This window comes from Zonotrichia albicollis, chromosome 3, assembly GCF_047830755.1.
Source record: "Zonotrichia albicollis isolate bZonAlb1 chromosome 3, bZonAlb1.hap1, whole genome shotgun sequence".
Lineage (NCBI taxonomy): Eukaryota > Metazoa > Chordata > Aves > Passeriformes > Passerellidae > Zonotrichia > Zonotrichia albicollis.
The window spans coordinates 53,234,087-53,258,972 of record NC_133821.1 but is presented as its reverse complement, the minus strand read 5'-3'; the positions used below and the strand labels follow the sequence as shown (position 1 = coordinate 53,258,972).

Sequence of the window (24,886 nt, the reverse complement as noted above, 5' to 3'; positions counted from 1 at the left end):
ACTTCTTTTCTGAGTTTTATTCCAGTTTATTTCAGAGACCACTCTCCTGTAGGAACTAGGTGGCAAGCATCCAAGTTTTTAGGATATTATGCTGCATGTTTTTGTTCATCTCCATTAGAAAAAGCTACCAAAGTTTTCAGTGACTTTGTTAAGTCAAAGGCATCATCCTAATATATACCAACTGTGGTTCTGACCAGGATTTTGGGTGAGTAGATGTCTGCATCTGTTATTTTGCTAGACAAATCTTAGCTTCCTTTAGGGACTGCCTTACACAAGAATTCAATGATGAGAAGAATCAGCAAGAATAAATGATGAAAACATGATCCATACTGTGGCATTGCTTGGAGTTGAAAGCCAGCTTAGGAGGAGGCAATAAAAAAAGTTAACAACTCCCAGGCAGACACTCTTGGCTTAGAAAAAACTGGACATGGTCCTTCCAAAATGGTTCTTTTTGTAGACTGTAAGGGCTCACACTCTCAGCAGCCCATGCTTCTGGGGCAGTTTTTGCAAGGTCACCTTTACAGAAACTTACTTTGCACCCTTGCATGGGCACTCAGTAGCCGCACTTCTGCTCTACATTGAGTTTCACTAAGTCTATTCCAAGCTATTTAGCAAAGTGTTTTTGCCTGCACTCTTCCAAACTTATAAATAATCCTTTGACAATGCCTCCATGGCTGCACGTAATAACCGTAGTCAAAAAATTGTTCCAAAGAGCTTCTCTGAAAGGCCACTTTCTCCTCCCTCCCCGGCATTAAAAAGGATTGTTTTCTTCACAGCATCAGCAATAAAGCGATCCACAGACTGCAGTCTGACTTTTATCCATAGAGAGAATTAAGAGCTGCGTCTAGAAGCAATCCAAGGACAAATGAAAGTGGACTGAAAACCAGCACAGAGCTGCTCTGTGCTGACTCTGGTCCTAAGAGTCCCTGGCCTCCACAGCAAGCAGCACTGAGTTACTGATAAATTAAATAGAGAACTTATTTAGAAAATCAAACAGTAAAATTAATGAAGTATTTCGCAAACTAAGGAACTTCCTGCAATTCAGCTTGTTTCTGTGCTGTGTACTGGATGCAGACTGTCATTCAGCTTTTTAAAGCATTATAGAAAAATCCTTGAGCATTAAGTGTAGCAGGTCAGCCTGGCATAGGTCAGGGATGAGTGATGCATTGTTCCACCAAACACAAGACAGTCTCCTCCCCTGATGAGATGGTGACCTTCCAAAGTCTGGGGTGATTACCAAGGCACCCTGCCCATTCCTCCTCCATACTGCCATGTGCTGGTAGTTCAGCCTGCAAAAGGTGAAGAACTTCAATGGGGCATCAAGACTGGGATACCAAGGATAAATAATTTTGGCTGTCACTCAGTAGATTATCTTGTGCGAAAAGACACAGTAGAAGTACAACTAAATTTTGGGGCATTTTCAAGAGACCAAGCAGGCAGGACTTACACCTTTCTCATTGATTAAATGCATGTTGTAACACCAACAGCACTGGTCTGAGAATGAGAACACGCCAGATATGTTGTGGCAGTTTCCATGGAAGTGTGCCTTGTTGTAGATTTAAGCCATGGTAAAAAACTGTTTAATTAAGAGAGCATTTCTTTGTGTTTACCATCATGTTTTAAAGCCACAAAGCTTTCAAGCTGTGACAAGTACAAAGAATAAACAGCCTGCTGCAGCTGATGTTGACACCTTTAATTACATATTTAATTTCTGCGGTGAGATCTTGCCATCTACCAATCACCATTTTTCTAACATCCAGCAGAACCTCCCAAAACACTGGTACAAGGTATTTGGGTTAAAATAATTTTCAAAAGCCAAAGACCCTAAAGCAGCCGAGTCAATGCTGAAGTAGAGTACCCTGTTGTGTCAGTTTACATAATTCTTTGCACATTATTTGGCTGTGGGACTGCATATGCTCCTCCTCAGGGGAATTCCTGCTGCAGCAGCTTCCATGGCAATAGTCCACTGCACTCTTTTGCCACTGTAGTTTTCTATTAACATTTTACTGCCCTGCTCCTGCCAGCCCAGCTGACACTGGGCATATCTAGCAGATGAGAGATGACCATCGATGTGCTGACTCCATACACCACCTGTAATACAGCTTTTAGTAGATCACGTAGCAGCTACACATCTGTCTGTGGGCACAGCTGTGCACATTTACAAAATAACTGTACAAGCAGCAGGGATAGTTTTATGTCAGCACAACTCCCATTACCAGCAGGGTGACCTTCATAGCTAAATCCCAGAAGATTGCTTTGGGATGGTTCCATGGGGCGACTCCTCTCCTGCACTGGCAACTCTTGCACGTGCAATCCCACCATCCCATCTTTCTTTCCCTGGCTCCTGGTCTGTTCTAATACACACTGGTCACAAATACCATTACTCCCATGGAACTTTCTCCTTTCCAGAAATTTAAAATAAAAATCCACCTTAAGCATTGGCAATATTTGATTTGAGGACCCTGCCTTGAAAGGTAGGGCTTTTGTGTTTGAAGAAGGGAAAATAGCTTGATATGTTTTCCAAGCAAATCATCAGAACATTTATTTTTTGTAAATAAAAGTCAATAAGTCAATATAAATGACCAACTAATGAGATACTGAAAGCCTTCATATCAACTTCTGCCTTTTGCATACAACACACACCTATGCTATTGAAAAATGAACCTCCAGTTTTTGAGTAAGTCTCACAAAGAAATGGCTTTGTTTTGTTCAAAAATTAGTTATTTAAGAAAAAAGAAAAAAAATTATATATCAATCAGAAATCCAGACAGTTCAATAAAGCATTGGAGACAACCTTATAATGCACGAACATTAATTTCAGTACAGAACCTCCTAATGATTCATGTCCATCTCACATGAGCTAAGGTAGCTACAGTACTGGGGTCTGCAACTGCTCCCCAGCAGCAACAGGCTCTTCCTGGAGAACACAGGGAGTAGTTGTTAGGGTAAGCACATAGTCCCCAAGGTATTCAATGCTACTTCTCACAAAGAGATGTCAGCACCTACTGCAGCAGCCACCTGGGAGAGGGTGATCGGTGGGGTGATGCTGCAGCTCTGCTAGAAGAGCTCAAACTCTGGAATCTGCCAAGGAGGCTGGTGACAGGGCTGCATGGGGATAATATTCAGGCTTTTTCAAACCTGCTTCTTTTAGGTTGTTCCAGCCTCCCCTGGATTTTACTGCTCTCTGTAGGAAAGCATGCACTTGCATTTCTAAGCAAGCTTCATCAACTGCCCAGTAAGAAAAGTCTTCTCTGCTATCATCACCCTAGATTAGGAGGTAAAGGAACTCTCATTACTCCATATTGCATCTGCACTTACAGACCTACTTTTAAATTTGTAATTTCCTTGCTTGATATTCTCCATGTTCCTCCCCAACACCCTCAAAAATCCTGGGACAAGCCACATGTTCTCTGCATTAGGCTTAGAGGCAGATGAAAATCTTACTATTTTCTTAGTACACCTATTATGCAAAGTGGAAGTCATGTTTTGAAATCCTTGCTAGGGTTAGGACTTCTTCACATATGCACAATATCACTTTGTGTGCTTTTTGTTTTCTTTTTGATCTTTTATTCCTGCCTCTGTTGTTAGACTGTCTTTTTCCATCCTTGTTTTGCCTGCACTAAGAAGTGACCAGTGCTGCAGGCTGTCTGAACATCTCAACTCAAAACAGGCAAGCAGTTGGAAAGTTCAATAAATGACTTCTCTACCCCATGTACACCAACATCCCTAATCCTCTTACCACATGCAGGCTACATGACACACTCCACAGCACTCCAAGTGCTTAGGCTTCCTAATAACCCTTATAAACCCACAGCTTGCCAGTTTTAGGAAATCGGTGCACTTCTTCAACAATTAAGAGTGAAAAAAAAGGCAGTCACCTGTGGAAAAGGTGGGATTTATTATTTGCACTGCCAGTGTTAACTTCAGGGTGACACAAACGTGTTTACAAGCGACTGTAGCCCCCAGAAAGATTTTCAGGGAGCTGCATCTACAGAGAGCAAGCCAGAAACACAACTCAGAGCTGAACAGCACGTAGATTCAGAGTGGGACCCTCAGTGGCACAGCACCTCTCACTCTCAGCAGCAGCATCAGTCCCTCAGCAGCCCTCTCACAAGCTGTGCCCAGGTACTTTGTGCAGCCTGTGGAACTGCTTGGCCCCCGGCAGCTCCCACCGCAGCACACGCCGTGCTGCACGGCTGGCAGGGGCAGGTGCAGCAGGAACCAGGCCATGGAACTGGGTTTGCAAAGAAAAGCATTGTGTACTTCCCCCGACAGCCTTTCAGGCAAGATGCTAGGTTGCTCTGGAGCCAAAGTCCAGCTCTTCAAACACAGGCTTAGAGCGCTGTATTCTGAGAACAGAATACAGTGAAAAGAGTGGAAGTCACCAGACAGGTTACTAGTAGCCATCCAGAACACCAGATCACAGCTACCCTTAAGAGTTCAACTTGCCCAGGCTTCTTGGGGGCTGCCAACATATGAACCAATAAAAGCTGAAATATCTCATAAGAATTAGTCTCTGTAAGAACATAGTTTAGGTTACAAAAGAAGAAAGTATCTTGTATTTCTCATCTTGGACTTAGCAGCAAGAAAGATTTCAGACAGCAGAGGTTTTCAAAGAACATCATGGTGTGTTCACATTTTAAAAGAAAAGAGAGCCTCCCACTTCCTCAGCTTTCAGGACCTAACTGCTAAAGTGGTTTTATATTACAGACAGATTTGTTCCTTTACACAGCCCTTCCCGTTCCTCAGCCATTTGTTACTATGTTCACAAAGCTCTCATTTAAACATTTCTTTCCTTTAATTCTTTATGTTGACTGCCTCATAAAATTAAGAGATCTATTGTGAAATTCCATCAGCTTCTTCCATCACCTTTGATACAGCTCCTTTCCTGCTCACTGTGAATGGCCGTGAATAGGTAGAATTTCACCTTCCACATCAAGAATTTTTTACATGCATCGCTTAAGGTCCAGATTCTATAATCCTCATTGATGTTTTTAGTGGGGGATAAAAAAAGTCTTCAGATTATTTTTAGCAAAACTGGGCTTGGAGTTTTTATAGCCTTGTCTGAGGAAACCCCAAGCCTACTAGGCAAGGTAGAATGTTATTTATTTGGGAGGAGAGAGAAGACAGAGAAAGCAGGTGAACATACGGCTTTTCATCCCAGCTACATCTGGGTCTGGTAGCATCCCTGGCAGAGGGATTCAAACCACTTCACAGAAATTCTCCTTCTGGGCCTGAACTGAAGCAGTTTGGCAGAGCTGGACACAAATGACCACAGTCCTCCTTGCCAAGAGCCAGGCACCATCTGCTTGGTGGTCATATGTGAACTTTTATCAACATCCTTACAATAGGCCTTAACACAGTGCTTTCCAACATAGGGTGCTACATAGGACAATCTATTGAGAAAATCTACAGCAGGGAGAAAATATTTTTCTCTGTTGTTAACAAATAAAAAATAAAAAAATTAAATAGTGCTAATTTCATCTTTGCATCATCCTGGTTTAAACTCTGGTTTTGTGTATGCTTTATAATATACATAGTGAATTAGTACAGTGGTGCAGGTATATCACCTATAAATAAAGAAATAAACATAGATTGGGGGTACCTCTTGAGAAAACCTCAACTGATAGGGGTGAATGATCAAAAACAATTGGGGAACACTGCCCTAGAGCTCTCCAGTAACTGCACTCGGGACTAAAGCAGCCTTGCAGACACAGTTCACCTAGCAGAGAGCTGAACATGTGCTCAAATCCTATAAGCTTCAGCTGATCTACTTTAGGTTTTATATCAATATAAAAAGCAGTAATTTCCCCTTGTCCTTTAAGAAAACTGTCTTCCTGTAAGAACAGGGGAGTGGTGGGATCAGTCAGAGGTCCTTCTGCATTGGTATGACACTTCTCATGTCACTAAAGAATACATATCATTCAAGTCATATGCCACATATCACTAAGGTAGTACCACCTATTCATGTACTTATATGCATCTCTGGATTCAAAGAATAATGCACTATATTTACATCCCTTGACACTCCTCTTTGAATTTTAATTTGTGTCACTTGCAAATCAAAAGGAGGTGTAAGAGCCTTGTGTTTTTCTCTAGCAGAAATAGGTTTCCAGAGCAGATACTCATTTTGCAGTCAACCATGCAAATTATTAATCCTAAAAGCAAGACTGAGGCTGCAATATGCGTCATGACAGGAAAAAAGGGGAATGTCTTTTCACTATGAAAATCCTTTCTAGTTTATCCCGCAGCCACTTTGTCCTCCCTCCTGGACCTTACGACCACCAGAGATTTTGCTCACTCTTTGCAAACCCTAGCAAGCAAATTGGAACTCATGTTCTTCAGGAAGCATGGATTTTTCCTTTTGATCAAGGGATTTAATGTTAGTTTCTACTAGATCTGATACCAAACTTTGCGCTGTTGTGACGATATGAATAAACATCAAAAGGGATGTCTTCTAAGAAATTTTTGAAGCGACAGTTTGACAACAGTAACCTCTCCTAGGGTCTTTTCACTCCAGCCCAGCAGAAACCATTTGAGGCAGATACTTAACTTCAAACTACGGTGATCGCATTATTCTTAGGCATCAGTGCAACACTACCCTGAAGTGCATGTTTTTGAAGTGAGATTAAGCACACTTCTTCTAGCCTAGGATTGCTCCAAGCAAATGACTCAACAGTGTAAGTATTACAATGTCAAGTGATGCAGTCCATAATAAAATACAGAAATAACTGCAAAAGAATGAATATTGGCAAGTATAGTATGGAGTCCTTGAACACACAGCAAAAGAGGTACTTAAAACTCTGCTCAGAAAAAGCTCCTTTTTCTACTTGAGTTTGAAAACTTGCTTACCTTCTCCTCCCTCTTCTAAATTATAAACAAGGTAGCTAACAATGACTCTCTACAGCAGTAGTCAGAGAAAGAAAAACTTAAAATAGATCTTCGTGTCTCCTTTCTTTCAGAAGCATTCAAGATCCACCAGTATGTAGAACATTGAGTTCAGCTAGCCTCAATGAGGAAAAGAAAAGCAACAGCTACCCCAAAACTGCTTATAAAAACTATTAACATTTTGCTTTCTTTATAGAAAATATCACTTGATTTTGGTCACATCCTCCTACCTCTAGAACCAAGGTCTGGCAAATAAGGGACTACAGGGTACATGTCACAAAGTGAGTAAAGAACCAGACACAGGAAACGCAATCCCCACTCCTGCCAATACAGGTGATTGAGAAGGGAGAATATTCCTCAAATGCTTGCTATAAAGAATACTTGGAGCATTAGCCTCTAAAACTGCACTGGTCTCTTCTATTAGGTAGCAAGAGCACAGATGAATTCACAATTCAGACACAACAAAATGCTAACACAAAACTCCATGCAGGGGCAGCTGACACTCCTGAAATGCAAACTTCATCCAAAAAGAAGACTGAACAATCATGGGATAACCAAACCCATATGAACTCTCAGATCTGAACTCAGACTTTGTTGAGCTGTACACTGCATTCCTACCAGGTTTTTAATGCTGTGTTAGATGCTGTGGTGGGTGTGACAGTTCACATATTGTATCTCCCGCAAAAGCAGATCTGGAGCATCAGTTGTAGCAAACTGGGTGAGCAATGTGGTCAAGAGCACCTGGCCATTATTTTCTAATGTTAGAAATATCACCACATCTTTATATGACACTATGAGGCAAGAACAGGCAGAGTCTGGTTTCACATGACCTCACATCTCAACATCAACTGCTTTTTCATCACAGGAGATGCTGTTGGAGCCTACAGACTCTTCTATCTACAAATGTGCTGTCTAATAAGGATTGAACTCAAGTGAGCCATCTTTCAGCAAGGGCAATTCAAAAGGCTGTCACCCCATCAGCTATCTTCCCGTAAGTTAGGTAAGGACTCAATATCTGGAGGACCTTTACCTTCTTGTCCCACAAGAATGGACATAGGGCAGAGTAAAATTGCACAAAGCCTGGCTTAGTAAGAAGCAAAATCTGATGAACTCCTGCCCCTGACTACCTGCAATTTTAACAAGAACAGTAGAGACATGATATCCAGCAGAGCCCAGAGAATAAAAAAAAGGTAGTTTCATAATGACTAAGAACAAGATGTTAAAATGGGAAGTACTGGTAGAATCTATGTTAAGATATAAGAGAAAGGTTCATCTTTATGACAGGAGAAGATTTTAGAAAGCAAAATACAATTAGAGAAACTAAATGCTGCAGCACAGAAGGGCAGGTTAGAAAGAGGTTATAGTACAGATGAAAAGGATTCAGTAGAAACTGAAAGCTTAAAAGTAAAGTTTTGAGCAGCTTTTGTTACACTTATTTCTTGTTCCTTTTCTGATTAAAGTATTGTGCTGACGGATTCTCCCTTTAGCTGCCCATTTCAGCTTAAAAAAAAAAAATCCCATCACCCTTTTATCTTGGGAAGAAAGCTGACATTAGAGCAATTGGCAGTGCACTGCTCAATGTCAAACTGCTCCAGGTCAGTACTCAGACCCCTTCTGAGTCAACCTTTCAGCAAAAAACCTAAAGAAAAGGCATGCCTTTTATTTTAGCATCTTGCTCACTCTCCTGCTATAGATGTCCATAAAATGCTATCAAACGTTTCTGCTTCATCATATGATACAAGTGGCTGCTTTTAGAAAAAAGCTAATGCTCACTTAGTTTCTTTTCATTGATTCAGGGAGAAAGAGCCAGCAGCTCAAAAAAAAAAAAAAACCAAACCAAACCCCCCCTCAAAAAAACCAAAAACCCAAACAACGTCACATTAACAGTGTCAAGTCCATTTCATATTTCTAGAACCATTTCATATTCAGTACCCACTTTGACAGTACCATCTCAAAAATACCCACAGCTGACTATTTCACACTCATCTGTCCCCAGAAAGCAGTGAGGTGTCTGCACTACTATTTGCACTCAACATAGTTCAATGTATTTTTAATTTATCCAGGTCTACTGGGATTAAAGGTTTTGTTACTGCTGGCTGAACTCACATCCCTCTTAACCAGAAACAGCCATGGATTGTACAGAAAAGCATTATTTCTTTTTTTTACCAGGACATGGAATTAGAACCAATTTTATGCTCAACACACTATCAGAAAATACTGGGTTGATCATCCCACGGGTAATACCTGAATTTATTGGCCAAAATAAATCTTAAAAACCCATCTTTAAAGTTTTTTTCTCTAATTATCTGCTGAAATCAGGCACAATCTCTTATTCTGCAGAAAAATGAGAATTTTTCAAACAACTGACTTCTAGAACAGTCACTTTTTGGATAGCATAAAACAGGCTACCTTTAGTGGAGATAGTGACATATGAGTACCTTGAACAAGGAACTTTAAGACCTTACTTGGACACCTGTGCAATTTGTCAACAAAGAGTTGACCCTACACTGGAAAAGGCAGAGAACTACCACTAGAAGTAGGAGCGTATTCTTGCAAGGAAATGTTGTGAAGAAATACCATACTTTCTTATTTTTAGCCTTGGTAAAAAAAAAAAAAAAGAAAAAGAAATAGCTAGAGAAGAAAACCACAAGAAAGCTAAACAGCAAATCTCTTTAAATGTACTTGAAGTAAATATCAGGGAAAAAGATTATGTTAAGTGCCAAAAAGTAGTCTTTGAAGATGAAACAATTTTGCAATGCTCACAAAGAAGTGAAGGAACAACCTTCTGATGCCCAGTCCATGAACAGAAAAAACATGCAGTAGACATTCTTTCTTGCCAGGACACCTGTTCCATGATCATCAGTTATTGCAGGTGCCTGCACCATAACCCAGCCAAGCCTCTTCCAGACCTGCACTTGTCTTCCTCCATGTATCTATCCTTATGGTCTACAGAGGGTTGGTTGTGTTGGGATTCAATTGCAAGGAAGCTCTTTGTACCTCTAGAAGTGTCATGAACAGAGGCAAGTACAAACCCAGGCACCACTGGATGAGGCACTGCCTCCAGAGTATAGCACTGCTAATCTCACAAGTCTTTGGGCAGTGTCCCATCAGACATCCCTCACATAAGCAGTTTAGTGCTTTGAACATAAAGGAGCCTCAGAGTAAGTCATTTGAGTAGAGATACAAGATTCACGGGCACACAACTCATTACCATAGAAGTGAGTGTGGAAACAACACCCCAACTATCAAGTCTGCCTGGGCCACTTTCCAGGACAAAGGGAGGGAGGGAGTTTCACCTTAACAGACCAGGCAGCCTTCTGCAAGCACACAGCTCTTTCCCACAAGCTGCACAGCTTTCTCCCCACTCCAAAAGTTGACGCGCAAGATGCAAGTAGCAAGTCCTTCACATAACAGTCCAGCATTTAACTGGCCACTAAGCAGCTTGCTAGTTTATCTTAGCCAGTCTAAAACAAAGGAAAAGAGTGCTGGAAGGGACCTCAGGAAGTCCTTCAGTCCAAGGCCTCTATCCCCATTCAGCACACATACTGGGTCTCAGTCTGTTGCAAAAGATATAACAGGTTAATGACACTTGTTCTTAGGTTTTCAGTGATGCATTTGTCTTCTGCACCACTGCACTGTCTGAGAGTTTCTATCATGTCTGATTCAATTATCCATCAATTTATACCCATTATTCCTCATATTTAGTTTTCAGAGCAGGTAAGGCAGATAATTCCCTTTCCTATAATAGCTCTTTTACTTACCCATATGGCCCTTTGGCTTAAAATCAGAATACTAAAAGGCAGCCAAGTTAGTAGATTTTCTGCTTCTGTCCTTTCTCTTCATATTTAACTACGTGCTTCTCACCTGGGTTGGCAACCCAGATTCACTCTCTTAAGTGGCAAAACAGTCTCATTTCAAGTCTTGTACACTCCATTTGGATGTTTGCCTTTTCACAACAGCATGACACTGAGTCACATTAGTCTAGTGTTCAGCTCCAACCACCAGTTCCTTTTCCACCTCGACAGTTCTTCCCCTCCATTTTCCACTTCTGCTGTTAGCCCTGCCTTTACACATTCCCCTCTTGCACCATGTCATTGTGTTTCCTGTACCAGACTATTTCAGACTATCAGCAAGCTTAGAAATTCTCAGTTTGCTCTTCAGTGTACATGCAATCACTCCCAGCTTCATGTTATCTAAAGGTTTAATAAACAATCTCAAGAAGTCCAGATCCATTCAGGAATGCACTTTCAGGTTCTTATTAATTAAAAATAAAAAATAAAATTAAGTGAAATTAAATAAAAGTAAAAATGTCCCATCAGAATATTTAAGCTTTTGACAGATCCTTATGCCACACATTTTTGGAGATGCTAGGCCACACCTATCCAATTCAAATCGAGACAAACAGGCATTTTCAGTAATAACAATTTTAGTGAAAATACCTGATGGGGATTGGATGGTATTTATCCAATCAGATATTTCTTCATCTGCCTGCTTCGCCCCACTACATATTTAATGTCTAAGATTTGTTGCAAGAGACGTAGTGTAATGCAAAACACAACATGAAACTCAGAACCAGTACTGCAGAGATGGTTCCCACCCCAATAATTTTCCTCCAGTTCACTGTAGAAAACAAAGCAGTGAAGTCCTATGGAACACAGTGACCATGGGGGTGCCTCCACAAGGATCAGCTGATTCCTTGCTTACCACAACTGCTCCACGCACCAAAAGCCCTCACATGTTTGTTTCATACGCAAGATAAACACTGAAGGTAATCTGAAGCCAAAGAACTTGCAGGGCACCGATGAAACCAAGGTAATGACAGGACAGCACTATCTCCCAGTCACTCTGACTCCCAGGGCCACTCCAGCCAGGATCTCCATGGCTGACAGGAGGGCTGGCTACCAGCAGCCTGTACGGATAGGGCACAGCCACAGGGAAGTGGGCTGGAAGAATGGTTCAACTGAGCACTGACACGTTCCTTTCCGAATGCTTTTTTTGTGGAAAAACCATTACGGAAAGTCATGGCTTTGCCAAGGAGCTGCTGCCAGTGCCCCAGTGTCCCCACCGTGCCCGACTGGCCCTCTTGGCCAGTGCTCCATGACAGCTCCCCAGGGCCATCAGTCCCCACCCCAGCTGGGCCAGGCTCCAGCTTGGCACAGCCGTGGGCCCACATCCTGAGCCAGCCTCACCCTGGGGCTGCCTCAGTGCCCTTGGCTGCAACTGCCCTCCAGGGACACAGGGGCAGGGGGCTGCTCTAGAGGTTGGACAATCTCTTAGACCATCCCTGATGTCAGTTTAAGCGTGAGTCATTACCCTGTAGTACAGAAGCAGACAAAGAAAGGCCCTTTTTTAGGAGGTCATTCTTTATTCATCAAATACAACCTCATCAAGTAGAAAGACCAAGATGTCATCTACCCTAAAATGCATCGCTCTTTTCCCAAGGGGGAAGGTTTCTGATGCACTTGAAAACATATCCTTAAAAGAAAAAAATGAAACTACTTGCAACAATGCTAGTGCCATGAAAATATCTACAGATCACTCAAATGTAGTCCAAATCTTAGAGCTTAATTTCTTTTAATCTCAGAGTCAGTGACAAGAGAGAACTAATGCAGATCTCCAAGTATAAACCTTCAAACATTGTATTTTTTTCATCTCAAAACAACCACTAGAAACATAAAAGGACAAGTTTATGAGTAAGGAATAACTACAACAGCCAAAAAATGAGAAAGACTTCAGTTTAAGGAGGTCCTCTCATCTAGTAATCCTTTTCAAAAATACAGTCCAGAAGGTCAGAAGCCCTTTGATAGGCTAAATAAGAATTTATATCCACACATGAATTTATGTTGACAATGCAACATATCCAGCAAGACAGATGTAAGAGCATCTCACAGTTTTCAAGATCATCCTGGAAATCCCTTGCCCCAAACCAAAGGTGGCTCATTTTCAGTTGGCTGCTGCAGCACAAGGTTTATGAACCACCATCCTGCCCTCTGGGGAGGGAGTTGCCATCCTGTAAGTATTTAAAACACCTATGAATATGGCACTTGAGAATGTGATTTAGTTGTGAACATTGTGGTGGTGCTGGGTTGACAGCTGGACTTGATGATCTTAAAGGTCTTTACCAACCTTAATGATTCTGTGAATCTGAATGTGTAAGTCTCAATACATGTAGCCTCCTCCAAGTAGTCTTCCTGAGCATGAACTGACAAGATTACCATTGTCTAAGTACATAGAGTGCATCCAGCAGCAGACAGCACCATGACATCAATGGGAAGAGTCACACACCCACAGATACATGCTGACCCCTAGCACTGCACACCTACAGGTGCTCCCTACTCAGAAGTTAACCACCATCTACCTTTCCAAAAAATGCAGAGATGACTATATGCACTGAATAAGCAGACTTTCCACAACAGTGAATTTTGTAAGTAACTTTTAAAAAAAGAAAAATATCCTCATTTTTTGCTTGAATTTAATCTTTCATACACACCCACCTCCCTGCCATATGTAATCAGAAATGAATCACAGTTATAACAGCAGCTGCTTTAAATCTTTCTCTGCTTTTTCTTCACTCAAAATAACACCTTCATTTGTGCCCACTGGTGGGCTCACAGTATATTTTATGTCAGTCCAATAATCTTCCTCCCAACACACAGTTAATTGCCCCCATCCATACAGACACATGCACAGTATTCTTCCTCTGTGTATCCCTCTCCAACATGATTTTGGCATCCTTACAGTGTGCCTCATTGACTACACTTCACCTTGCCCAGGTTTCAGGTGCATAGTTACAGCTTTGTACTGTGCTTGCTGAACAGAAGCTGCTTGGTTTTGTTTTTTGTCCTTAATAACACATATGGTTTGTCAATATAGGTCATGTGAATCCCTCATGTTATCCAAGAAAGCACAATCGAAAGCATATTTTCTATCATGTTACATGAATATCAGTTGTTTTCACAGAAAAGGACACAGTCCAAGAGTGATTTATATAGACACAAAATCAGCTGTGGAGCTTTCAAAGACTATGATCCTGCAGTCTGTCAATCAAGGACCTCTGCCTTAATTTTTAAATTACCTTCTCAGGTATCAGTTAATTCATTTTCACACAGAGCCAGTGACTGGCTAACGTCCTGTTCTTTAAAGCATATGAAGAGGGAGCTTGGATAAGCTCCTAGAAATAATGCCTTGCTACAGGGAACTGAGATGTCAAATGATAGTATCCTCATGCATTTGTCTCAGCCATGCAATCCTTTTGAGTCCATCTGTTCTGTTTTCTAATAACACGCCCAATTTTTGGCGGTACTCGAAAGAATGAGGTATTTCAGTGATTAGTACCTCTAGTCAGGATGTGTGACTGTATCCATGATTACCTTCCCTTTTAGAAATACAAGGTAATTCCAAACTACTAAATCCATCTACTCCAAAATTTTTGAAGCTTTAGCACAGGAGGGAAGCAAAACTCTTATATGAGCACTAACATGTAAGAGACATTTCCAGTTTCTTTTAAATCTAGGACATCCAGGACAACTTCCTGTGACCTAGCAGTCAAGGCAGGGTTTGCAAGTCAACTCCACCATTAGCATCCTCATTAGACTGAGCAGAGGCTGATTTCATCTCTAGGCTGACTTAAAGGCATACAGAGAGACATGGAAGCTGTTTGCTGTCCTGTTTCTGAGATGTGGACTAAAGGACATTAGTAGCTGTTGGAACTGATCTACTTTAAATGACCCCATCAGTACCTACAAGGAGAAAACATTCATTTCATGCAGTAACAGATCTAGAAGCAAATACACTTTTTCTCTGTAAAAGGCTAGGCAAGTATCTATGGAGAAGACCTTAATCTGCAGTGCTTACAGACTTTCCTGTCTCAAGTACTGACTAGAACAGATTGTAAAAGCAGAGGAAAAAACTGTGCTGGTTCTTTTTTCCTGTAAAGTCTATCTAAATACCAGGTTATTCCCCAAATGCATGTTTAAGGCAGAGGTATGAGCAAAAGAGACAAGGGAACATGGCAAGATAGCTAAGCTGCACTAAATTTTTTAATCAATAAGGCTGTCATATGCACTTTGCTCTCTTCAGTGACGATGGAAGCAGAAAAATGTGCTCTAAAGCCATTAAAACCTCCTGAAAAGCACATCTAGATTTTTTAAGATGTATGAGATGTTAAGCCTTTGCACAATTCACTTATTTAGCAAAACTTCAAGACTTTAAATCATCCTATAAAGGCTTTGCAAAGTAGTAATGTACATCTTTGAGATGTATTTATCATATCTCACTGAAAATGTTGTGATACTGTCATTATAACTAACTTCTATGTAGAATGCAAGAACAGATTATATAAATATGCATTTTCCCCCAATATTTTCCATGGTTATGCAAGTCAAAAGCAGCTAAGTTCTCTGATGACATAAATAAGAACAAAGCATATCAGCATCGCTTTATCCACTTAGAGTCAGAAAATTTGGGCCAGATATTTCTGAAGCAGAATCTGACATAAGTGACTAAGTAGCATTCATACTTTTCTTCCTCTAAAACTTTTAAATATTGACATGAATCTAGTAAGATGAAAGCCTTCAGATTCTATTTAGGATTTGAACCAAGAGCTCCTGCACTGTTAGGTGGTACCATGCATATGGCACTCTTCTATAGCCCAGCCTGATCCAAGAGCTCTTCCTCCAGGCTTCTTGCCGTTAGAATGCTGACTTCCCATCTGACTGTCCATGCTCTTGGGAACAGAAAATACTAGAAACTACTTTAAATATTTGCTTAAACTTCTTCAAGGTGACAAGATTGCTGAAATGGTCTTAGCAGCTTCTTCCTGAGCACATTCTCTTACACACCAACATGTTCTTCAAAGATGGCAACTTATGGCACACTGCTTCAGAGAAACACTCTGGAAATTCATAAAAGCTATTTTCACAGTCTAAATGCAACTTGAAGAGGATCTGCTATGCTCTTTCAGCAAGGAACATTCTTAATATTTTGTCCTCAGGTCTAGGCTTAAGAACATGGTTTCGAGGGCATAGAAAATGAAGGAAACAGTAGCACTAATTGCCTCTATCTTTGAGGACTTCAGCCTTAACTTTTGCTTAGATTTCCCTGCTATTGCTGCCACCCTAAAATATAACTCCAACATAGCATCCTAACAGTAAGATGCTCCGACATCTGAGGTCAAATTTTCTGCTTGCTGAACTACATGGATACAGGACGCATTGGATCCTAGGAAGAAAACACCAGCTACCTCAAATCAGGAACACCCAGCTGAGCAATACCAGGATATTCTTACTTCCAAAGACCCCCCAAAAAAACCCAAGAGCAGAAGCAACAGTGCCTCTGTGTATTACACAACAGTTCCTGGCAAGATTACTGAGCTTACAAGGGAAAGCACCACTCAGAGCCACCCCACTCCTAAAGAAAGGAAGAGCACACCAATTAAGTCTGAGGCAGGAGTGACCAGAGATGAAGGGCTTATCTTGAGTTACTGGCATATACTGGCTTGTAAAAGTAGTTGCTTGCTCTCTCGCTCTCCCTCCTTTTCAATCATGTTTTCCCTATCCCAGCAGCAGTTTGTTCTCTTATTCTTTCTGCCCTCTACAACTAGGTCAAAAAGCTTGGATCTAGCATTTGATCATGGATGACATATTTTTAAACACCATGCTAAACAACCATGGACCTGCTGTAGCCCGGTGCTCTTTGTGAAGGAAAAGCATTTCAGACACTTCCCCAAGACCTCATACCCATTAACTACATCCCAGTACCTCAGAACTTACATTATTGCCTTGATGTTTGTGACAGACACTTGTTTCCTGAACCTGATTTCATTAGAATTATACACTGCTACAAGTTACCAGTTTAAAAATCAGGGTACCAAATCATATGGTTGAGAGTTTTCTCACCCCCTAAAAGAGTGATTTGCAAAATAGTTTAACAGGAAAGAAAGTGGCAGCAAGCCATCTGTTCTAACCTCTATGTTAAAGTTAACAGCTTTTTGGATTTCAACGAAGGAAGTCACCTAACGCTATTAACATTGTGGTGGGTTTTTTTCCCCCCCAGGGAATCTAAGCACTCACTATTTTTATTAAATAGAAAAGGAACAACAGGAAGTGGAGATCCCTGAAGAAGAGGCAAAAAACAAATCTGGGACACAAACAGCACTGTGCTGCATAGCTATGCCAGTCACTTATCTCCTGGCACAGAAGATAAGCCAGACCTTTCCCAGTTTGCCAGAACCTGCCCACAAGCAAGGCAGCATCACCACACACAGATGCAGTGACTGACTGCAGACTAAGGACATACTCAACCATCTAACACACTGCCAGCAGCTTCCAGCACATCTGGGTCTTGAATGTATTTCTGGGATGAAGTGTTAGCCTGTCTGTGCTCAAGATTAATTCTAGGGATTAATACAATGCTTTTTAAAGACATAAGTTTAATATTGAGGCTGGGAAGGCAAAGGCAGTAGTGAGCAATCTATTCAAAAGAAAGAAGGGAAGTGATAGTATTTTCTACTTGTAGTTAAAAAGACCACAAACTTTATAAGTGGCTCTTTATTTTTTCTCTTGAGAGCTTTAGCTCACTCAATAACTAACTCAAACTTTTTTCTCCTCCACACACTCCCTTTCATGAAGGGGCAGTCTCCCAAACCAAAGAGCTTGACACTAGGTTTGACCCTGGTCTGATTCGAGAATTTATTTCCAGCATCAATGAGACTGAAGTCTCATGAGATATTTGCCTCCTGGCATGAGATGATGTCAAGTAGTTGCCATAAGCAAGCTTGAGATTTTGACCAAAAGGCCGTGCTCTAAAGTTTTGGTGCTAACCAAAGGTAATTTTTATCTTGGTCTCATGCAAACTTGTTGCTTTTAATAACAGAACCTAGAAAGAAAGGATCTTACATCCAACACATTTCAACTGAGAACAGTTTTCTTGGTGCTCTAACCTTGTATTTCTTGCTTGTATTCCATAAGGGGCTGAAAGACACCTTGTCACTGCAAGGCACCTCAATAGAGACCTTTTCCTCACCAAGATACAAACTTTCATGCCAGAATGGTGTCCAACGAAGCAACAATGGTGCCAGCACAAGTACGTTCAGCATGACTCTGATGATGGATGATATCTGCAAGGCCTAAAGCCAGTCAATGTACAAACTAGATTTATAAGACCCCAGTTATATACAATGCAGTAGTTTCCACAAGTTGGAATTTGAGTAGTCAAAAATAAAAATACCACAGATAGTTCATGTTTCCCACATATCAAATCATGACACTACCTGAACTTCTGCCAAACCAAATCACCGTTCTATGAAGGGCATGCAGCATCTATCATCATCATCACAATCAACGCAACTAAAGGACAGAAGAAACCTCTTCTGCATCTATTAGTGGGAGGAAATATTTACAGCAATATCTATACACCTTCCTCAAGGGACATCTGCATTGTTCCTGTCAACCATAAATCTAACTCCTTCAATTCAAAGGAAATATGAATTCCCGAATTAACAGGTCATCCAATTCCTTTCCAAATCAGTATTAAAGCACTAATCCCAGTTTTGCCTGTGTTAAAAAGGATATTACCATAAAGCAATGATATGAAGGAATAAGCCATCAAAAGCAGATAAACTAAATGATAATCAATGCTGAAATATCATCACAACATGAAGCTTATAGTCCAGAATGTCATCCTAGGTATGCTTATGAATAAGAACCTTCAATAGAACTCAGGAGGTTTTTTACAGAGGCACATAACAGTGATTTTTAAGCGTTTTACAAGGTTCAGCTATTTACAGAGGCAAACACAGCTCCTATTTGCACATTTGTCAGAAGCACCACTGAACTTTCTCTGGGCTCCAGTGCTAGCTCCACCTTCCTCCCGAACCATCCAAAGCTGCTTCCTCAGACAGGTTCCTGCCTACCTCACTGCACAAATTTCAGCACACTACACTGAGCGCAGCAGCACTCTTTGGCATTTATTTTTTAACAGCCAAATGAAGGAATTAAACACTACTAAAAAGAAAAGACAAGCAACCTTAGGCAATCATCCTATCCTATTCTGAGATGCACATGTTGAATTTCACATCCCAGCTTTTCATAACCATTACCCTGTTCTTGCAATGCCTTGCTACACGGTCAGCTTTGCTGCCGAGGCCTGCAGATTTATTATAGGTTATAATGGCTCCCTCGGCAAGCCAGCGCTGTAACTTGCCACACAAGCCACTCCACGGAGATCTCCGCGCTGTGCACTGCTGCTGTAGGTCGCGCTGTGTCATTTCACCACTCTCTTGGTATTTCCTCTGGCCAAAAGCCACGAAAGGAGGGTTAAGTTTGGGGACGGCTGCATGGAAAACCTTGCAGCCAGGGGGAATCCCAGGCGCAATCCCAGAGCCCCAGTGCACAGCGCAGGGCAGGTGACCCGCGGCTTTCCCCAGCAGTGAGCGGGGACGAAGAGCCAGCCGCACACCGGAGCGGAGCCGCGGCGAGGCCCGGACACCCACCCTGTCCGGGGCAGCGCCTGTCCTCATCCCGCGGGGCAGCCTACGCTGCTGGCGCTCGGGGCACGGCCTCAGCCCCGCCGGGGACGGGATGCCTGTGACTAAGCACACGCGGCCTCTCCTCGCCCGCCCGCTCACCGCCTTGGCCGGGCTCTCCTGCACCGGCCGCCCAGCCCCGGGCACCAGCGGCCGGACAGCGGGGCCGCTCCCGGGAAGGGGCCGGGCAGGGCAGGGGGCACCTGCCGTGCTTCCCCCGCCAGGCCCGGCGCCGGGCAGCAGCCCAAGCGGCAGCCGGGCCCGTGTACGGGTTTCTCTCCCGTGGCTGCGCCGCTCCGCGCACCCCCCGCTGTCACCCCCACGGCAGCCCGGGCCCGCCGCCCCCGGCCCCGGCAGCCCGCTCTCCTCGTACCGCTGCCATCCTTGAAATGAGGGGGTGGGACGTCTCGCAGCGACCGGGTCCATCCCCCCCTCTCGGCTTCCTCCTCCTCCTCCTCCTCCATAGGGCCGGGGCCGCCCGGGACGGCGCTGCTGCCGCAAACCTGCCGCTGCCGCCGCCGCTCCGCCGGGGTGGCCGCCGCCCGGGGAGAGCGGCGCCGGGCCGCCCTGCTCCGCGGGCTCGACACCGCCAGGCGCCCCTGGTCTTCCTCATCGTCGTCCTCGTCCTGGGAAGAGGCGGCGGAGCGGGAGTCGGCCGAGGTGCTGTAGAAGGGGTTCCCGCTGCTGTCCTGGCCCGACTCCCCGAAGACATCGTCGGAGATCTGCAGGCTCTCGTAGCGGGATCGGGCCGCCTCCAGCAGCGATAGCGCCTTCCTGCGCGCCGGCCCGCCGCCGCCCTCCGCCATCATCTCGGCCGCCGCCAGCAGCCGCCCGCGCTCCCCTCGGCCCGGCTCGGCCGGGTCCTGCGGCCGCAGGCAGCAGCCCAGCAGCAGGAGCGGCTCGGGCACGGCGGCGGGCAGGCAGCGAGTAGGGGAAGCCCCACCGCCGCCGCCACCGGGGCTGAGCCCTGCCTCCCGCTCCCGCCCGCACCACCCGCCCCTGTGTGTGTGCAGGGACATGGGGGGAAGGAGCCAGCTCAACATCTCCAAGTACCACATCCAGCCAATTGCCGCGGCACTCCGCGCTCGGGAGGTGGGGTTATATGGGCGCCGCGGGCCAGCGCGGGCCGCCCTCCGCCCGCCCCCCGCCCGCCTCCGCTCCGCCCATTTAAAACCACAGCGCCGGCTGCCGCGGGGCCGTCGCTGCGCCCCGACGCCGGGAGGGGGTCTCTAAGCCCAGCGCCGCTCCAGCTCCCCGTCCTGGCCCCGATCCTGGCCCTTGGTCCCGGCCCCCATCCCGGCCTCCGTCCCGGCCCCCGATCGTGGCCGGAGCTGTTCGCCGCCGCGGTGCTGAAGCGGCGCAGGGCAGAGGCAGGAGCGCTGGCCTCGGTGCCTGCGGGGCCCTCAGTAGCGCCCGCCGGGCGGGGACACGGAGAAGGGCTCCGAGAGGGCTGGAGCAGAGCGCCGAGGTGTTAACCCGCTGGCTCCGAGCCCCGACAGCCTGGCCGGGCTACACAGCTCGTCATGCAGGGCAGCGTGAGCTGTGGGGACCGTCGTGTCCCTGGCCCAAAGTGGGACACAAGAGCTCCAGCGCCGGGGCAGCCCGTGAAGGAAATTGGGGAAGGCGCTGGAGCACGGGCTGGGGTACACCTGGCACCTGGCAGGCCCTGCCACCCGGCTGGGGCTCCGTGCAGACTTTGACTGGCCTTAGGGACACACACATGTTCCTCCTGCCTGTCCAGCTGTCTGCCGGTGTCGGGCTCAGTGCCTCCCGTGCATACTTTGGTTTCTCAAGCGAGTACAGAGTGAAGTAACCATTCGTCCAAAATCGCCACTGATTTAAAAGCAATATCATGGCACAAGAAAAACGAGAGAAGTGAAAACACCCGTGCCCTGACTGGGTTAGTTAAACATGATTTCAAAACATCCCTGGAGTAATCTAAGGATTTCGTACAGCAGCTGATGCCCCTGGCTGTGCAGCAGTCAGAATGGTCTCTCTGATGTTACAGGAATGTTTGAAATCCCTGATCAAGGTTTATTGTTTGCTATTGGGCATCCCACTGTGCTGGTTACTGTACAAACACTTATTAGGACGACAGTCCTTCCCTCCCTTGTCAACAGCAATAGCAGCTATTGAGCCTACCCTTTCACAGCACTGCTTTCAAAATAAACAGCAATCGGATTCAGGGGGGTGGAGGGGTTTTGTGCAGCTTAATATTTGCAATTTTTGATGCAAGATTTCAGTGCAGGTTGGTCTGAGGATCTGTTAGTGCTGCAGATTTATCAAATTTTATAACACTGAATGTTTCTGTCTTTAGGAAAGGAAAATTAATGACCTTCTGATGATTCTCAAGGACTCTAGCACAACATGAAAAATTATAAAAGCTGGAATGTGTAGGTATTTAAAAGACCAACCTTATGTTCTATTCAGATATTTTAAAGTTGCAATAGCTTCATTAAAACTTTAAAGTTCTATATAATGTATACAGGCAAATCCAGAGATAAAAATCAATCTTCTGCCTCCTTAGGTAAACAGGAAGGCCTAGTGTATTTTGAGGGATGAGATTTAAGTTCCATTTCTACTTTCAAAAATGTCAAAACTGTCTTACTGATTATATTAAAAAAAACTGTAAGTTTTTATACAAACTTTTTTTAATTGCAAGCTCAGCCAACTTAGCCTGTGACTTGAGCATTGCACTATCTTCATTTCATCTCACTGGTCACCAGAAATCATAGCTCTGCAGGCCAAGCTATCTTTTTAATTGATCCATTGATCCTGTGTCTTCAGAATACTGTGATGGGAAGGCATGATTGGATATCATAAGAATCTTTCTTGTTGGTAATGATGAGTGACTATCTTGAACCTCATGAATCCTCTTTGCTTGGTTGGCATGTAGAAAGCCACAGACTCTTCTTCACAAATGTTGTCTGTTTTATAGCTGATCTCAAAAAACAAAAAAAATAGGGATGACCTTTGTTGAACATCTCACACAATGGTTTTCAAGACTGAAAAAAGCCACTTTAAATATGTTGACATGTTCTTTGTAGTAGGGACATTGAAACAAACTTTTGATTTTTACAAGAATGGAGGTGTCCATTTAGGTGATGTAGAATTCACCTTGGTGCATCCAGGTTCTATGGAAGTGTCCATGGATGGACACCATCTATGTCTCAAATATCAAATGTCTTCATATCTGCTGATTCTTTTTTGTGAAACACAACAGCTGGAAGGACTGCTCCAAAGCCCAGGACAGAAAGAGAAAGTTTTTCAGAATGGTCTCCCAGTAAAGAATGGATGGGAACTGTCCAGAGACCAAAGAAACCCACACAGCCCTCTCTAGCTGCTGATTGCAGCAAGGACAATGTCTCCCAACTCAGGCATTCTTTGTGCCAAAAACAGGCTTCCATCCCAGCTGCCTGATGCACATTGCCAGAACCTTCCCACCTCATGGCCAAAACTTCAAGTTTCATTTTTTAAGAGAGTGATGTACACAAGAGCTCTGGGAGGAGACCACTGCATTGATGGAGAGAGGTGGGACTAACTCTTTAGTCTACCAATCCAACATGGCATTTTAATGATGGAGTCTGCTGCCATACAAACACATGCAGCTTTTGTTGATGGAAACTTCCCCTCTTTCAGCATAGCCTATGCAATGACAAGTCCCTCTTCTGCCTGTCCCACAAGCAGAGACGCTGCTTTAGTCTCTCATGCATGCATGGGAAGATTACTTTTCTCAGGCAGGACTATAGAGGCTCCCACACAGGGCTGCATGCCTAAGGTGATGGCTTGCCTTATGGTCTAAGATAGCTTTTCATATGTACCCCTCTGAGCATCCACAGAAGCTGCTGATTGGATTACTGTAACCCAAAATGAGTATTCTGGACTGTGAAAATTGCCATGTATGACATGCTAGCAGTCATTTGATCCCAAATGATTGCAGAGGCACAGAGATATGATGGATGATTCTAAAAATGGTTACATAAGTCCACTGGGTTTTTATGAACAGCCAAGAAAACCATCACCAGGGGTGGTTTGCAGTTGAAAGATCTAATTATATAAACCTAATGGAACGTTATAAACATAGCTGTGTTTTCTTCCGAATCACTTAAACTTGTGTTTAGCTGCTAGAAAACACTACTGGAGTAAATGGACTTTTGTAGCCATGGCAACCTGTGGATCCTCTTTTAATTTGTCTACAGAGAAAATGTTTGGTGTTATTTTCCTTGAAGTTTTCTGTTTTTATTGCAACAGCAAAGATGCCTTCTGCAAACTCCTTCTAACCCTGACAATCTTCATGGTTAAGACTATGATAGTGGGAAATCTTGTGTTTCTCAGTTCTCAGAAACTTATTTTTCATAGTTAACTCTTTGAGGAAGGGTCTTGTGCCATCTTCCACCATATTTACATTGTCAAACCATGGCCTAGATCCAAAAGAATATTGACATTTCTGTCTCCTACCTAAGCTTCCTCACTTCCTATTGATTTCACAGAGTTTGTAGACCCAAGCCCTCGTGTGTGCCTGATCCTTTCATAACACAAATACACCAAGATGGAATAATATTTAATCGGATTACAAAATTATTCTTTTTTAATCCCATGTTCTGAAAGTGCAGCCTGTAATTCAGATTACAAACTGTCTTCCATCTCAACACCCACTAAAAGGAGTCTGTAGAGTCGGAGTCAAGTTGCTTAACCAGGATGAGGCCAATAGGCTTCAGTTCCCTCTTCCATTATTGCCTGGCCTCAGAGGAAGATGATGAAGCTTTTTCCCCAAGAAAAACTTGGGGAAAAAGCTTAATCAAGACTGAAAACAATAATGAATTGGAGCCAGTGGATTGTTTCCTCCCAAGCCCCTGAGAAGAGGGAGGGAGGGAGGGAGGGAGGGACTGTCCCACCCCTGGCAGAGATCATGGATCAGTGTGGTTCTCAAGTACATGGCCATCTGGTGTCCCTACTTTGCAGGGAAGAAATCTCTGTGACCACAGCCAGTCCTGTTACAGTGCTCTGCCCACCCTCCACAAAGGCTTCTGTTCCATGTCTTGCTGCATGGCACAGGGGAAAGCAGCTCAGTAGGGATTGATCTGCCACTCTCCTGCCCTGCCAAATCCACTGCTCCATGCAGGCTGTTGTGGAGCTCCTTCTCATCCACCCTGCAACTCTCCTGTTGGAAGCAACACTGATAATACATGTAGGTTGTGGTGTTTTTTCTTTTAAATTCATTAAGTATTTACAGCACATGGCATGATGAATACAATAAAATGCTTGTCTAAGTATTTCTTTTTTGCTTTCTGTTTTCCGATTGCTTTGTGTTGTTTGAACCCTGTGTTTCTTGGATTGATGTTTAACATTTCCCAAGTATGGTGCTGACCCAAATAAAGGAATAAAAGAATAAAGCAAGCTGCTGTTTTCACATGAGAAAAATGGAACAAATATGGTTTTTTCTTATAGTATGAGAGGGAGAGATGATTTTTGACT

General features: G+C 43.7%; 1 protein-coding gene across 1 annotated transcript in view; it reads right to left on the bottom strand.

Moving 5' to 3' along the window:
• PGBD5 (piggyBac transposable element derived 5) overlaps positions 1-20,500 on the bottom strand; it is a 64,138-nt gene extending 43,638 nt beyond the window's left edge. Inside the window, exon 1 of the mRNA XM_005491108.4 lies at positions 19,785-20,500. Coding sequence (XP_005491165.4) covers positions 19,785-20,469 — 685 coding nt within the window. The 5' untranslated portion in view covers positions 20,470-20,500. The remainder of the gene's footprint in view (positions 1-19,784) is intronic.
• Between the last annotated feature and the right edge of the window lie 4,386 nt (positions 20,501-24,886).